Genomic DNA, 15,452 nt, shown 5'->3' with positions numbered 1-15,452 from the left:
ACAACGAGTCACGAACGCCGAATTCTTTAACAGCCTCCAAGATACTATTAATGTCGACTGCATCAAATGCTTTGCTCATATCTGTATATATATACAATCCACTTGAAATCCTTTTGAAATGTGATGTGTAACTGTAGAGCTGAATTCACAGAGGTTTGTAACAACTGATTTTTTCAGGAAGCCATGTTGCACAGGAGAAATACGGTTAACTACGGGTTAACCGGGTTAACTACGGGTACGACAATGTAAAGGCGACTGTAAATTAACGACTCGAAAAGCTTCGGAATAGCTGATTGGATAGCAACCCCACGATAATTTTCCACATCGTCTCTAGCCCCTTTCTTATGTATTGGAGTGATGTGCGAGATTTTCCAGAAAATGGCCAGTAGCTGACACATTGAACAAGCGCGCAAAAGGCACCACAAATTCTAGACGGAACTCTTTCAGGATCCTCTTTCTAATCTGATAATTCTACTTTGACCTCATCGACGGTTTGATCGTTTGCGAGACCTTTTAACACAGCCTTGAATGGTCTTTCATTCCGGCTGGCAAATGTATAAAATTTATACAACTTTTCAGTTGAATACTGAATGAGTAAATCAGAGGAGTTTTCAGTTTCGGCCAGCATGCGACATTCGCCTCTACGGCCGATTTGATAATTTACTTTAGCTGTAGGAACACGTAAAGACAGCTCCTTTCGAAAACTTTGAAATTCGGTAACATATACCACAACAGGTGGAATTTTATCTCTTTTGTTAACAAAATTTGTTAACGAGATTATAACCGGATACGAACCCATAACACCCGCCAGGGCATGTGGCTCGCTGGTACTTGTACCTTTGAACCATAGGGGCGCTGGACAAAAGGAGACTGCGCAACCCCCCTTATTAAGCTAACGACATGGGTTGGGTTATTAAACACAAATTGTGCCTCTTCCTCCGTCTACTGTAGAAACCACCGACCGTCTACCGTCGTTTCTCTCTATATGATGAAATTGTTACATTGGACTAAATCAAAAGTCAGGCGAGATTTGTTCCCTTGACGTTGATAATTCCGATGATATTGTTTGCTCACGGTATGCCTATATTTCTAGTAATTTTTGCCAATTTATAGTGTTTTAGTCGAGCTGTACAATTGAATATTTCTGGTTTTGTCTGTTATAATTTTTTTTAGTTTTTACAAAACCATTCTAAGGTTTTCCTGCCTGTATATTAAATTTAGAAGCATCGCATATATCTGATGAATTGAGAGAATTACACTTTGATGGTTTCTACGTACGTAGTGTGAAATATAGTACAGCAACAGAGTGTTGAGTGGGGTGGAACGGGAATTAGTCGGAGCACGACGCACACAATATACGACACAGTAAAACGGAAGATTCTAGAGAGAAAGGGAGAAAATAGAGACTAGAAAGAGAAGCGAAACAGAAACAGCATGCGGATTGCCAGGCTATCAGAATGGTTGTACAAGCAAGAAAAGGAAAGAAGAGCAGAAGAGATAATGAAAAAAGCAAGCAAAAATCGATATTTCATTTTCATTTTGCGGATACAATTTTAGCAAAGAATCAGCAATGGAAACGAATTTAATGTATATAACACAAAGATTTACGAATGATTGCAAAAACAGTAATTTTTTTCGATATCTTCGCTAAAATCTTAATGGCTTGTTAGGGTACTAACGAAACTTTTAATTTTGCTTGTACATTTTATCCGACATTTTAAGCATTCATCACCAGCCGCCATAAGAATAGAAATAGCAGTAAGGGTGTTATAGGCGGTGGGTAGTAGGAAAACCTAGCAACATGGTCTGGAAATCAACTTTTGCTCCACATATACTAGTATTTTCCTTCTACCAACAGAAGGTGTATGTGAATGTATTCGAAATACGACCGGGAGTTGTTTAAAACTGAAGGAAAGTTGAAAAACGGCGCGATAGCCACTTTTTTTTCTAGCGCACCGTAATATGCTGTGTGAGGAATACATTATCAGTTTTGTTTTTATTCACATGTTTATTTTTTCGTCTGACCGATTATTTGGCTGATTTTTTACATATTACATATCTTCGGAACTATATAAAAAGGCACGATATATGTTGATTTGAAGATATTTGTATGATTGTGTTATATTTGTGTATGAGTGCCGCACCATTCAGATAACTATCAGCAGGTTACCATTAAGTACCACTCAACAAATACTTACGAACACATGATGAAATAACTTCAAATAAAAAGAATAGTGTCTGAAAATAAAAGGAAAAGCACGTTTTTTGCCAACTGTTCAAATCATGCTTATATGTATTCTTAGTTTATTTACGCGCAACCTATACGGCAGTGTTGGCAAAGTGAAATTAATTGTATCTATTGTAATTTGTATGCATCTTTTAGCTGCGGTTTGTTTACTAGTGATATACCCTTCCCTTTTGTAATCTATAGTTATTTTATTTTGGCTGTTTTTGAAGTACGGCTACGTAGCTTGTAGCTACGGTCAGGTTCAGGTCATTCTAAAAAATCTATCTCGAAAAATAGTCAGGTTCTAAACTCTTATAGCTTAGCAATTTCCTAATCGATTCTCTATATTTTAACACTAATCGATCGGCAAATCTTCTACGCGGCGACCCAATTCTTGAGATTTCACTATTGAAAAATTGAAAATAATAAAGCACTGTTCAAATAGAAATCCTGGCTTCATGTATGGTTGGAAAAGACGTCATAGAAGTTTTAACGTGCTTTTAGAAAAAAGGTGGCAGGATCCCCGTCCCAACAAGACGAAGATCTTTGTGACGATTGAACCTAGACCAATTTGATCTGTGCTTGGGAAATACACCAGAAAAGTGACGAAGTCTTCCCATTTCAACAAGATTTACGCGTCACGATTAACCTAGACCAATCTCATGTCTGTGTTGGGGAAGTGCGCCATAAAAAATGTTAAGGTCTCCTTGTCCCAACAAGATTTCTTGGGACGGCGATAAACCTAGACCAATTTGATGTCTGTATTAGGGAAGTGCGCCAGAAAAAGTGACAAAAGTTCCTTGTCACAACAAATCGCAAATTATTTACGGCGAGACGAATAAGCCTAAACGAATTTGATATCTGTGCTGGAAAAGTGCGCTACAGCTGTAGTGTTCGGTTATAACATGATTCTGTATAAATGCGCTTATTTGCCGTTTCATTGAAAATATCTCTGAAATATATTGAAGATTGAATGTATACAATGTTATTATTTTGATAAAGGTTACATACAACGCATGTAGCATGTATACACGAAGAATCGTATTATTACATGCATGATACATGCCACTATCGTCAAAAAGGGACTTATGTAGTCCTACGTCACCTATGCGGTCGTGTATTGTACATAACCCCTGATTTTTACGAATTGCTTATTTCTAAAGCCTGGCTAAAAGTAAATTTGGACGCATGAACAATGATTGAAGTGTTACAGAAAAACCCACAAATGACTGGATTGTAGTATTTTTATTCAGCTGTTATTGCATTTCTCTGGTTCTGATAACATCTCGAACTTTTCATCATACCCTACACAGTTGAAGATGCGATCGAATCAGCATAATAAATAAATCAATAAACAAATTTCACAATTGTCCAAAATTTTTCAATGGGTCGAAACTCTGGATTTGGAGGATTCATCACTTTTGGCACAAAATCGACATCATTAGCTGCATACCACTCTAGCACCACTTTAGAGTAGTGGCAGCTAGCTAAATCAGACCAGAATATAACGTTACCCTTATGTTTACAAACGAATGACAAAATTCGTTTCTTCAAGCATTCTTCCACGTATAAACTTGATGCAGCAAACTTAAAACAGTAAGAGTTTTTTATGTCTTGACGTGTCCTACCCATCTACCGATACAAATTATTTATATTTTATATTATTATCTTCAACTTAGAGTTGTACAGACAATTTGTTTTAGTCTAATAGTTGTATCCTACGCTTATAAATAGTTTTGCTAATGTTGAAATCGTACACTGAAGAATCATTGAAGACACGGCAGCACATGGCCCAAGGTTCGTTGCACCCGTAGTTTGTACGATGAGAAGGCTGCCACAGAAGGGAATGATTCCGGAGTTGCCTTCGGGGGACACGGATGTTCACTTGGTTTAAAAGAGAGCTGCAATCAACATCTCCGTTTAGTAGTCCGAAAACAAAAAGTTTTTGCAATAATTTCCGTCTCGCAGCTAACGAATGCAGGTCGATCAGTTTACAGCGTTCCCCATAGGCTGGTAGATTTATAGGATCATCCCAGGGCAGAAAACGCAGAGCGTATCTCAGGAATTTTTTTTTGGATAGCCTCTAATCTATTGATATGAACAGCATGGTATGGAGCCCATACAAGAACAGCGTATTCCAGAATGCTGAGGACAAGTGCACAGTACAACGATTTAAGTGCGTATATATCCTGGAATGCTTTAGTGTTTCTTTTCACGAAACTTAGAACTGCGAAAGCCTTAGCTGTTATTGTAGAGATGCGATCATTGAACCTGGTTTTACAATCAATAGTAACGCCCAAATCCTTAATAGTCTGTACTCGACGTAAATGGTTTTGCCCGATAGTGTAATCGTTTTGTAGGGGGTCACGTAGGCGGCTAAAAGATATGACGCAACATTTCGTGAGGTTAACTTCCATGCCGTTCAGAGTGCACCATCGTGAGAGAGAATTAATATCGCCTTGAAGAGCGCACCCATCAAGTGCGGACTTAATTTCACGGAATATCTTTAAGTCGTCTGCGAACATAAGTTTAGAACAGCTCAAAAGACTGCACAGCTCGTTAACAAAAAGTACAAATATCAAGGGTCCTAGATGACTGCCTTGAGGCACACCGGATGGCACCTCGAAACAAGCCGAATTAGTACCATTGATGCTGACAAAAGCAGAGCGTTCGGTAAGGTATGATTGGATCCACTGTGTTACCCAGGTTGGTAACCCCATACACCGCATTTTTTCAACTGCCAGTGCGTGTGGAACTTTGTCGAATGCCTTGCTGAAGTCGATGTATATCGCATCGACCTGTCTTCTTTTTTCAATGCTCGTGATCAGTGAGTTGACGAATACCATCAAATTCGTGGCTGTAGACCGTTTTCTCATAAAACCGTGTTGGTGTTCCGAAATTATTGGGTGTACTGCATGATACACAACATCGTAGACCATCTTTTCAAGAACCTTGGGGAGACAGCTCAGAATTGAAATTCCGCGATAGTTCTCAATGTCGTGGACATTTCCAGTCTTGTGTATAGGAGTGATGGACACGACTTTCCACATCGTTGGAAAAATACCACAATCTAGTGAACGATTGAAGATGATTGACACGGGTGTAGCGAGGGATGTGGCAAATTGTTTAATGAGCGATGGTGGCAGACTGTCTGGACCAGGACACATCCTCGATGGACACGATCAAGTGTGGCAGATAGATGTTGTAATGCGCTATGCCGGTCAGCCAATCCCGATGTTCATCCGGCGTATGAGAAGGATGAATGTTCGAGAACACACTCTTGAAGAACTTTCGAGTTTCTTTCGAGTTTTATTCTGTGCTGGTCCGCAATGTGGTGGAATATTTTCACGAAACTTGCACCAGTTCTTCATAAACATGTAAACAAATTTATGTCAAATAATTCCAGTTCCTATCACAAGGGGCGTGCCGGGCCGGTGACGCACAAGGGGCGTCCAAATTTGCTTTTAGCTAAGGACTGTATCGAAAAGTAATTAGCAACTTTTAAAATGATTTTACTCAAAAATGGGTGAAGTAATTTTTATGTGCGTGCAAGCAAAAGTTTGATTAAATATCTAAAGAGAGTTGTGCAATCGATTTGTTTCCATTATTTTTTTACTTTTCGCTATGCCTAGGACTGATCTTGAAATCAGGAAAAAAATTTTGCACTTTTGGTGCACTGAAAACGGTGTTTTTTATCAACCAAATGGCAAAACGGTTTAAAGTGCACCACGCCAGTGATGTCAGATCAGCGGTTCTCCCGCTAGATTTAGCGGGATTTCAACTCGGACAGCGGGACTTAAGAACCAAACAGCGGCTAGCGGGAATCTAGCGGTTTTCTTAAATGACTCAGCGGGATTTTAGCGGGATCTCGATTTAGCGATATTTGGTAGGCGAGAAGCCTTCCAGTTGGCCTCAAGGTACAGTGCTTATCTAATAAACCAGTTGTGAGTTGTCGTATGCTCAAATCTTGGCTGGGAGAGGCTGAGAGAGTCAATAGGATCGTAGCACTAGCTCCACACTCTCTAACTCTAACAGCTAATTGCAAGCTCTGTGGCATAAACACAGGTCAAGTTTTGATAACAGGATGTAGCACCTAGGCTTTGCTTTGCTGTGGTAGGCATAAAGTGCTGCTTGAACAAAATATCAATGAGAACGAAGAGCCGATGCGCTTTACAGATAGTTTTGATTTTTGTGTATCTTATAAATATTGGAAACATTTCTTCCATTCTCACCGAAAACCTAACATGGTGGTGGTTGAACAATTAAATCAATTTCCCAGCGATGCTGAAACTTTCATGGTTTTTACATAGCTAGACACAGAAAAAAAATTTGACTTTCGAAATTTTAGTACGTGTTTTAGACTCCTTAATCTTATAATTTTTGTCCGTGCACGAAATTTTGTAATAAACGTAATATATTATGTACGCAATAACAAGAAAATATTGCTTTTTCCCTTACCTGTAGCCGAATTCCGGTGCTTTCAGAAAATTTCCCAAAAATCTCTTTAAAAAAAAGAAATTCTTAGAATCTCCTCCTCTACCAATAATTATCTTATCTTTTTACCGCATTCCGAGCAACTAAAGAGAGAGAGAGAGAAAATTATAATGTCTGTGGAAAGAAAAAATGTAGCTTTGTTTTTGTTTCCGCTAGATGACTTCAGGAGCTTCTCTATAATTTCTCCCAATTAGACGTTGAAAAAATCATCCATTAGTTTTTGTAACCTTTGAATTCATCTATAATAACCAAAATGTTTCATAACATTGTACTGCCGCCAAATTTCAAACAAAAAACTTGCGAATAGATTTTCAAAGTTTCTTATTTTGGAATTCCGGTGAAATTCATTAAGAAAATATTTGACGTTTAAAAAAGTAAGAGATTATTAATCGCCTCGAGATTTTTAATCTCTTCGAGATTTTTCGTGTCAGAAAATCTCATTTTCTTTTTTAAACGTCAAAGATTTTCTTAAGGCATTTCACTGGAATTCCAAAATAAGAAATTTCCAAAAATCCTTTTGAAAATTTCTCTTCTTCCGAATCCGGAATTCGGCTGCTGCTGAACTCAAAAAGTTCGTCAACATGAATGCAGAAAAGTTGCACAATGTACATTTAGTTTTAAACTCTCAGTTTCAGCAGATCATCTTTTTTCAAATGCATGTTTACTAGAATAAATTATCTTTATTCTTTAATCTGAACCAGAAACGAAAGAATAATATAACTTTTTATTCAGCGGGATTTCTAGCGGGAAATAGACTCTAGACAGCGGGATTTCAGCGGGAAATCAACTTCTGGGCAGCGGGAAAATGGTCTATCGACCTGGTAACACTGCACCACGCAAGCGCAAAAATATCATCGATAAATAAAGAAGAGTTATCCTTGAAGGATCTGCCTTGGTCCGGAAGAAAATCTGGTTCCAGTTAGCCCCCGGTAGATTCTGAAGTAATAACTCATATTAAACGACACCGATTGGTAACAACGTCTTATTTGGCTAAAATACTTAAAAGAAGCATTGCGATAATTCAGTGAATCAAGGTCAGGAACTCCGTAAAGACATACAAGTATCATAAGGCATCTAAGAAATCCGGAGAGTAACAATCTCGAGCCTAAATAAGGGTACGGTAACTATAAACGGATAATAGACAACTGCAACAAGTGCATCTATATGGACGACAAAACTTACGTCAAACAGGATTCAAAAACGCTTCCTGGGCCAAAATTTTACACCAAATCGACGGACGAGGTGGTGGACGATACCGACAGTACGATTGCGCTGTAAAAGTTTGGACAGAAGGATTGATTATGGCATGCGTTTTGTACTTGCGGTCTGCGATGCGTATTTTCTTCACAAAGTGTGCAATAAATGCTCAAATTTACAAAGATGAATAATTATAAAAAATATTGTGGTCCTTCTACGAACAGTTTCAGTCTCCCCCTCTCTTTTGGCCGAATTTGACATCTGTACATTGCACTAAGCCTGTACTACAGTGCCTTTCAGACAATAATATCCAATTCGTCGAGAAAAACATCAATCCACCAAATTGTCCAGGGCTCTGACCAATTGAACGTTACTGGTCGATTGTGAAGAGGATCTTCAGGAGGGAAGGAACAGTTTCCCAAAGCATGGAGGAATGCAAGAAAAATAGAACAGCAGCATCCAGGAAATGCACAAAAGCTAGTGTGCAGAATTTGCTGAGAGGAGTTTCATCAAAAGTGCGCTTATTTTTTAGAACCTAATATTTTAACTAATGTAAGTCATGTTATTGTGTCAAGTTGTACTAAGCTTCGATAAACCGAAAACAAAAATTGAAATAATAATCGTATTTCATTTTTATTCACGAATAGATGTTGCTAAAGACTTTTCGATACAGTCCTTAGGCTTTAGTTGAAAATATTGGTCGCAGAGATAACGTCCATATAACAAAAAAACGTAAATAAAACATATGGGTTCAGCATTTCTCGAAAGGAACAAGTAAATAAGATTTGCATAATATCGGAAAATTTTTATATTAAGTTACCTATTATCAATCTGCCCTATCAGAATAATTCGACCAAGTAAATAATTTTTAGATATAAATTACGCCAATTTCAATTCGGCACCAAGAAGTTATTTTTAAACTACCTCTAACGACCAACGGAAAGAACAATCGTCGTCTGTTCGAATCTTGACTGGGCAGTGCTGCTATAGAGTCGATAGGATCTTTGCACTAGTCCCGTAATTCTCCTGTACTCTAAGTCTGTCGATAAAGAAGGGTCAAGTTCTTAAGGACGTTTATACCCATGGCTTTGCTTTTTTTACTATCAGTGGTTACAACCATTTGAAGGTCGAATGTACAATTTTATCATATTTTTTCGTGGTGCAATGAACTAATTTGCAAGTAGTGCAATCCTTAAGATAACTATTGAAAATGTATGAAAGTGTGTTGTGTTTCATACCAAACACCGGCGGAAAATGCCATCTTGTAACGCGCTTAAATATGGTTAAACAAAGTTTAGAAAGCGCTTGTTGTCAGAGTCCGATCCCACAGTTTTGAGCAAAGAAGTGCAATATTCGCCAAACATCGTCAGATATGGTATTACTCGGAGAAGGTGATAGTGCTAGTATTAATTGGGCGTTAAAATTTTGTAATAGTTAATTGAAATTGAGATTTTTTTTATTAAGATCGTCTGTTTTTATGTAATTCATTTTTTTATGTGATCTAAAATTTCAATGCATATTTTTCTACGTAAATGACCCTAACTTTATTACTTTTTAAGTAATCAAGTAGGGATTTATCAGTAATATAGCTTGTTTTGAGATTTTTCCAATAATGTATTTAGATTGCCGATGAGTATATAACACAGACTGCTTTAAAATTTGCCTGTTTGTGAGACGGAGAGGGTGTGACAGACGTTTCTCTCTGTCGCTTGCCATTCATAAACAAAGCCTTAATAGAAAGTTCACACTAGAAGAATTAATGAGTCTTGTTGTTGTTGTTTAGTTTATTATAGAGTGCTGGATAATGACTCTTGCTCACACAGATATATTGAAAATAAAAAGTTGTCATTCAAAAAATTTAACAATTACGTTAATTTTACAGAAGACTTCAATAGTTGTATTTTAAAATGAAAGCTAAGTTATAATTCCCTGAATAAATTTTCTATTTGAACTTTTTTTTCATGTGCACACAACTTCATACCCCCTCCCCTCCCCCTACATCACAAATCGTCACGAATGACTATTTTTTAATATTTTGTGTGTATTTGCAGTAAAGCAAGAGACACTAGAAGCATGTTTTGCTTTCCAATTTAAGATTTCCGGTGAAAATGCAGCATATAGGCGAACCCCGAATTACCGTTTATAGTTCCGAATTATAGTTCTCCAGTACCGTCGGTTCTGGGCTGCCGTTCTCCAATCCCCACGAACACCAGCTGAACGTGCATCGTCTTCGACAGCACACACCCACCGGGTGCGGGGTCTGCCTCGGAGTCTACGGCCTCTTCCTGGTTCTCTGCTGAAAATAGTTTTGGTTACTCTTTCATCGGGCATTCTGGCCACGTGTCCAGCCCACCGCAGCCTGCCACATTGCACCACCGTCACTATATCAGCATATTTGTATACTTGGTACAGCTCGTGATTCATGCGTCTGCGCCACACTCCATTTTCCATTTTGCCACCAAGTATAGATCGCAGAATTTTACGCTCAAAACCCCAAGCACTCGCCGATCAGCTTCCTTTAGCGTCCATGATTCGTGTCCGTAAAGGGCCACCGGGAGGATTAGTGTTCTGTAGAGCGCCAGTTTTGTGCGAATTTGCAAGCTACGGGACTTCAGCTGGCTACGTAATCCGTAGAAAGCCCGATTCGCGGCTGCAACTCGTCGTTTCACTTCGCGGCTTACATCGTTGTCACATGTCACGAGTGTACCAAGGTATATAAATTCCTCCACTACTTCATATCGTTCCCCATCTAACTCCACCTCGGCACCAACACCACTTGAGCTCCCACGTTCCCTACCAGCAACCATGTACTTCGTTTTGGCGGTATTAATGGTAAGTCCCAATCTCGCAGCTTCCCTTTTAAAGGGCCTAAAGGCCTCTTCTACGGTTGATTCCGATGATATCGACGTCATCCGCAAAACCAAGAAGCATGTGAGATTTCGTGATGATAGTTCCATTCCTTTCCACGTTTGCTCTTCGTAATGCACCTTCCAAGGCAATGTTGAATAGCAGGTTAGAGAGTGCGTCCCCTTGCTTCAGTCCATCCAACGTCACGAAAGCAGCTGAGGTCTCACCCGCTATTCTAACGCATGATTTGGATTCATCCAGCGTCGCACGAATCAGCGTAACTAGTTTCGTCGGAAAACCATGTTCTAGCATTATCTGCCACAGCTCATTTCGTTTAACTGAATCGTACGCCGCTTTAAAGTCCACAAACAGATGGTGTGTCTGCAAGTTGTACTCCCGGAACTTGTCTAGCAACTGGCGCAGGGTAAACATCTGATCCGTCGTGAAGCGACCCTCACGAAAACCAGCTTGGTACTCGCCGACGAAGGACTCCGCTAACGGTCTCAGTCTGCAGAACAGGATACGGGAAAGCACCTTGTAGGCAGAATTGAGCAATGTAATTCCTCGATAGTTTTTACACTCCATTCGATGTCCCTTTTTGAAAATTCCATTTGAACTGTCCATTACGTAAGTAATAATAATAACTAATCGGAACTGTCCATTACGATAATTAACTATTTTGCAAGTGCTGCAAGCCACGCCATATTGGAAGTAACAACACGAATTCATCGTTTCTTCTTTAAGCTCAAAACATGAACAAAACTCAAAGTTGCTATTTGTTAGCTGACATGATGCACTATTTGTGGACAGGAACTTAACAAAAAAAAATTTTCATATTAATGAACTGACACAACTTTGCACCCCCTTTTTCCTACTCTGAAAGTGAAATCACTTTCCAATCGTAAAGCAAAGCCATGGGTTTATACCGTCTTTAGACATTACCCTTCTTTATCGACAGACTTCGCAGCCGGCTGTTATACCCTAGACAGACATACAATTGTACCAGCGTTGTACGTGTACAGCGTTGTACATGTACAACGGAAGGGTGACAGACATACTGCTGTACGTTGTACGTGGTTGTGCTCATCACTGATATTCGCTAATTGCATGGTCTAAGCGTTGGTTTTTGTTCTTATTCACGAAATGTAAACACAAATTTCAAGATGCCGAGCGTTTAGCGTTAAATCTTTGCCAAAATCTTGCAAAATAATAATTAATTTAAAATTCTGCTTAGTTTTTGTTATCACAACTATCAGTCATTGGCGCTGCGCGCAGTAAAAATCGAGCAGTTGTAGCTTCGTACAACGGTGAAAGAGGTAGGTACAGAAACCACCGTTGTACCACTTTGCTTGCATGATTCTATCGTTGTACACGGTGACAGACATACAATTGTACAGGTACAACGCTGGCAGACATACAATTGTACAGGTACAACGCTGGTACAATTGTATGTCTGTCTCTGGTATTAGAGTACAGGAAAATTACGGGGCCAGTGCAACAATCCTACTGACTCTAACTAGCAAGCACCGCCTAGCCGAGATTCGAACATACGACGACTGGCTTGTTAGACCAGCATCGTACCTCGAAGCTAGCTGGGCGGTAATCGGTAATTCCAATCGTAAATCAATGATATTAAGGATTAAACTTGACTAAATGACAGGGAAACATCCCTTCTTTGAAACGGGATTGACTATTATAATTGGTTATGGTAACAAATAAATGCGTTAGAGCTGTCAAAAGCGTGATGCGCAGAGGTGTTGCAAGTATCCCCGGATGACGGTAGTAAGCAAGAGGAAATCCCCCAGTACCGGACACCTTAAGATTTTTATATTTGACATATAAAATCAACACTAAGCATAACGTCACTTTTTTAATCCCTGGCAGAGTAATTTAGAAGACTATTTTCCAATAGGTTACACGTATGCATCACTTATGAACCATTTACTTAAAAATTTTGTCTCGCAGTACCGGACACTTATGGCTTATATTTCTGTAAAATACATGTTAAAATGTTTATAATTTCTTATTGCTTGCATACTTGTTGACTAAAGATGTTTGAAAGATTGCCTAGAATACAAATCAACAGTTTTTATGCACTACATCGAAGCTCGTCTGTTAACTAGTTCACTTCTTTTTTCATATTTACGATAACCGGTTCGGTATAAGTGATGTCTTCTTTCTTCTCAATCTCTGTTTTTTTTGTAAAATCTTGATTTCATTCAAGAATTTGACTGAATCTAGTAAAGTATTTTGCTGTCCGGTACTGGGGGACGGGATAGTGATTCTAAACTTAGCCGAAACATAACAATTCGATCAGCGATAGATAAAAATAAACAAGTCTGAGTTTTCATGAATGGTTCTGATATATACAATCACGCATGCTAATTTTTTGTCTTTTTTTATCATATTAGCTACTAAGATGCACCATTTGAACTATGAAAGTCATCAGGGATGGTTCGATCACTTTGACTCAATTTTGATTCGTTTGACAGTGACGTCCCAGCCGAGCAAAATTTGGCAAAGTGATATATGGAGCATTTGTAGAACTAATTATTATCTACCATTTTGCTGTATCTTTTGTAATTACGGGCGCTACTATGCTAGTAATTCATTAGTGACTAAATCGAGTCAAAGGTATCAAACTGGTCATAAGTCTCCGGTATTGGATGCTATCCGGCGTTGCTTAAGTTAAAATAAAGTCGAATTGAGTCAAAATTTCTTTAATTTCGTAAATATTAAATTGAAAAGAAGTAATTTTCCATATATAAATTGACGGGTTTTAACTTTAGTCAGAGTATGAACCAGTCTAATATGCAACTAACTTGGTTTCAAATTTCTCCAACTATACTGGACTAAGTTTTTTTGTATATTTTTACTTTTTTCGGAAATGATGGTGTTATTGCTTTAACTTTCCAGTTTTTCTATCTCACTGTCTTTATTCATGCGGGGTTTGCCGTTTTGATACGCCTTTTGTTGATTAGCGTAGTATCTTGTTATTGTACCTCATTACTGTACTATTTCTCATTATTTATATTTGACGCCGGCTGTTTGTATTGCACTGTGTATGGTGCGACATCGCTTGCAACTCTAGATCACAGATTATTATAAAAAACAAGTCTTTGTGGTCGTACCTATCGAAGCTAGTAATGTGCAATGTTCAATTGTATATTAAGGTCGTACTTAGTATAACCAACCACTTTATTACAGTTTACACCACGTTTGCTTTACACTGCACAACAAATGTTTTGACGTGTCGCCTAGTCGTACCTTGGAGGTTTTATTTAATTTTCTTATACGTATTCCTGCTTGTTCTGCTGTTTTAAGGGCCGTGCTTTGCACTATGCATGAAGAACTTTCGCAGGCTTAGTCTTGCTTTTCCGCGTGAGCTTTCTAGTACGTTAATATTTTTCTATCAGTGTTCATTCATTTTCATAGTTTCTTAGCTAAGGATGCGCAAAAAAATCATGTAAGTCTAAGAGATTGTGGAATAATAACAGACTGAATAACATGTACTACCGTAAACGATAAGAGCGTATTTTATGCTTTACGGTAACGAGTGTTTGCAGTTACACCCTTCATCCGCAATACTTCATCTAGTCTACTGATCCAATAGTTGACCTTGAATTTATTTGCATTGCATTGAGATTGATAGCAGTGTGCTGAGATACGCCAAATGTTACTATAATTTTGTGTTTTATAGTACTGCTGTTCAAGTTTTATTCCTACGTCAAGAGAAATTACTGCATTTTTAATTGATATGTTACTATAAACATCAATTGCGGACTTTATTAACTTTTTTTTACTGTTCGAAGCTTTTTCCTATTATTGTTACACTACCTTCAAGAACATCCACAACGATTCATACTCAATTATTCGTGAGTAATATTGAGTACATCGAGATTCGTATACTTACTCACATTAACTGTAATATTGAATGTTTGCTTTTGTAAGTGGAAGTTCATATTGTAATGACCAAAATACGGTAAAAATATTCAATTTCATAAAATATTTGTAATAACGTAACTCGATATAACGTAACTTTTACTTCCATATGACGTAATTTTTCAAAATCAATAAAAATAACTGAATTAACTTTCATTGTTGTATTTGACCTCTCATTGCTACTGTACGAAAATCATATCTATTTTTTAAATTTTGTAAGTTATGCTACAATTTCGTTATTTAGATTTTCGAATTTGAATTAACAAATTCTTTACAGACACTTCACTTCTACGCATTTCTTAATGTATCTTTCAAAGTACAAAATCAATCATCATAAAAAGTTTGAAAGTTAACGGTTTGAAAGGTTTCCTTTTCATTTGCAATCAGTTTCGTTCGAATAGAAATAAATTTCGTTTTTGCTTCGATATAACGTAACGAAAATAAAAATAAAGTTGCTTTATATCGAGGTATTACGTATTTGAAAAAGCCATTGTAAACGTAAAATTTATGATGCATGTTAAGGAACCAGTTTTCGACCCCCAAGATCCTGTTATCACCACCCACGGAAGCATTGTTTGCATCTTGTTCTAGTCTGAAAAATCCTTTATATTTATATTTTATCCAAAAAGTAGAATCGATTTTCGGTTGAATAATGAAGACATAACATTCATAAATGCTGCATACAAGATCTGGGTAAATACATTTGCAATTTTTAATAGTAAATACTTGAAAATTTCATTTTCAA

At 37.8% G+C, this 15,452-nt stretch overlaps 1 protein-coding gene across 6 annotated transcripts in view; it reads left to right on the top strand.

Moving 5' to 3' along the window:
* Positions 1 to 15,452, top strand: part of LOC128737940 (sex determination protein fruitless) — a 160,723-nt gene that overhangs the window by 9,162 nt on the left and 136,109 nt on the right. For 2 of the 6 annotated variants that reach the window (XM_053832719.1, XM_053832717.1), the window contains exon 1: positions 15,300 to 15,400. The exons of 1 other annotated variant lie outside the window; for it this stretch is intronic. In XM_053832719.1, the coding sequence (XP_053688694.1) occupies positions 15,381 to 15,400 (20 nt within the window). In that variant the 5' untranslated portion in view covers positions 15,300 to 15,380. Of the gene's footprint in view, positions 1 to 14,003; positions 14,232 to 15,299; positions 15,401 to 15,452 lie in introns of those variants that run through there. 3 more of the 6 variants (XM_053832723.1, XM_053832718.1, XM_053832721.1) reach the window with 3 other exon arrangements.

Source organism: Sabethes cyaneus, chromosome 2, assembly GCF_943734655.1.
Source record: "Sabethes cyaneus chromosome 2, idSabCyanKW18_F2, whole genome shotgun sequence".
NCBI classification, from domain to species: Eukaryota; Metazoa; Arthropoda; class Insecta; order Diptera; family Culicidae; genus Sabethes; species Sabethes cyaneus.
The sequence above is the reverse complement of the archived record's forward strand: the minus strand, read 5'-3'. Positions and strand labels throughout refer to the sequence as shown.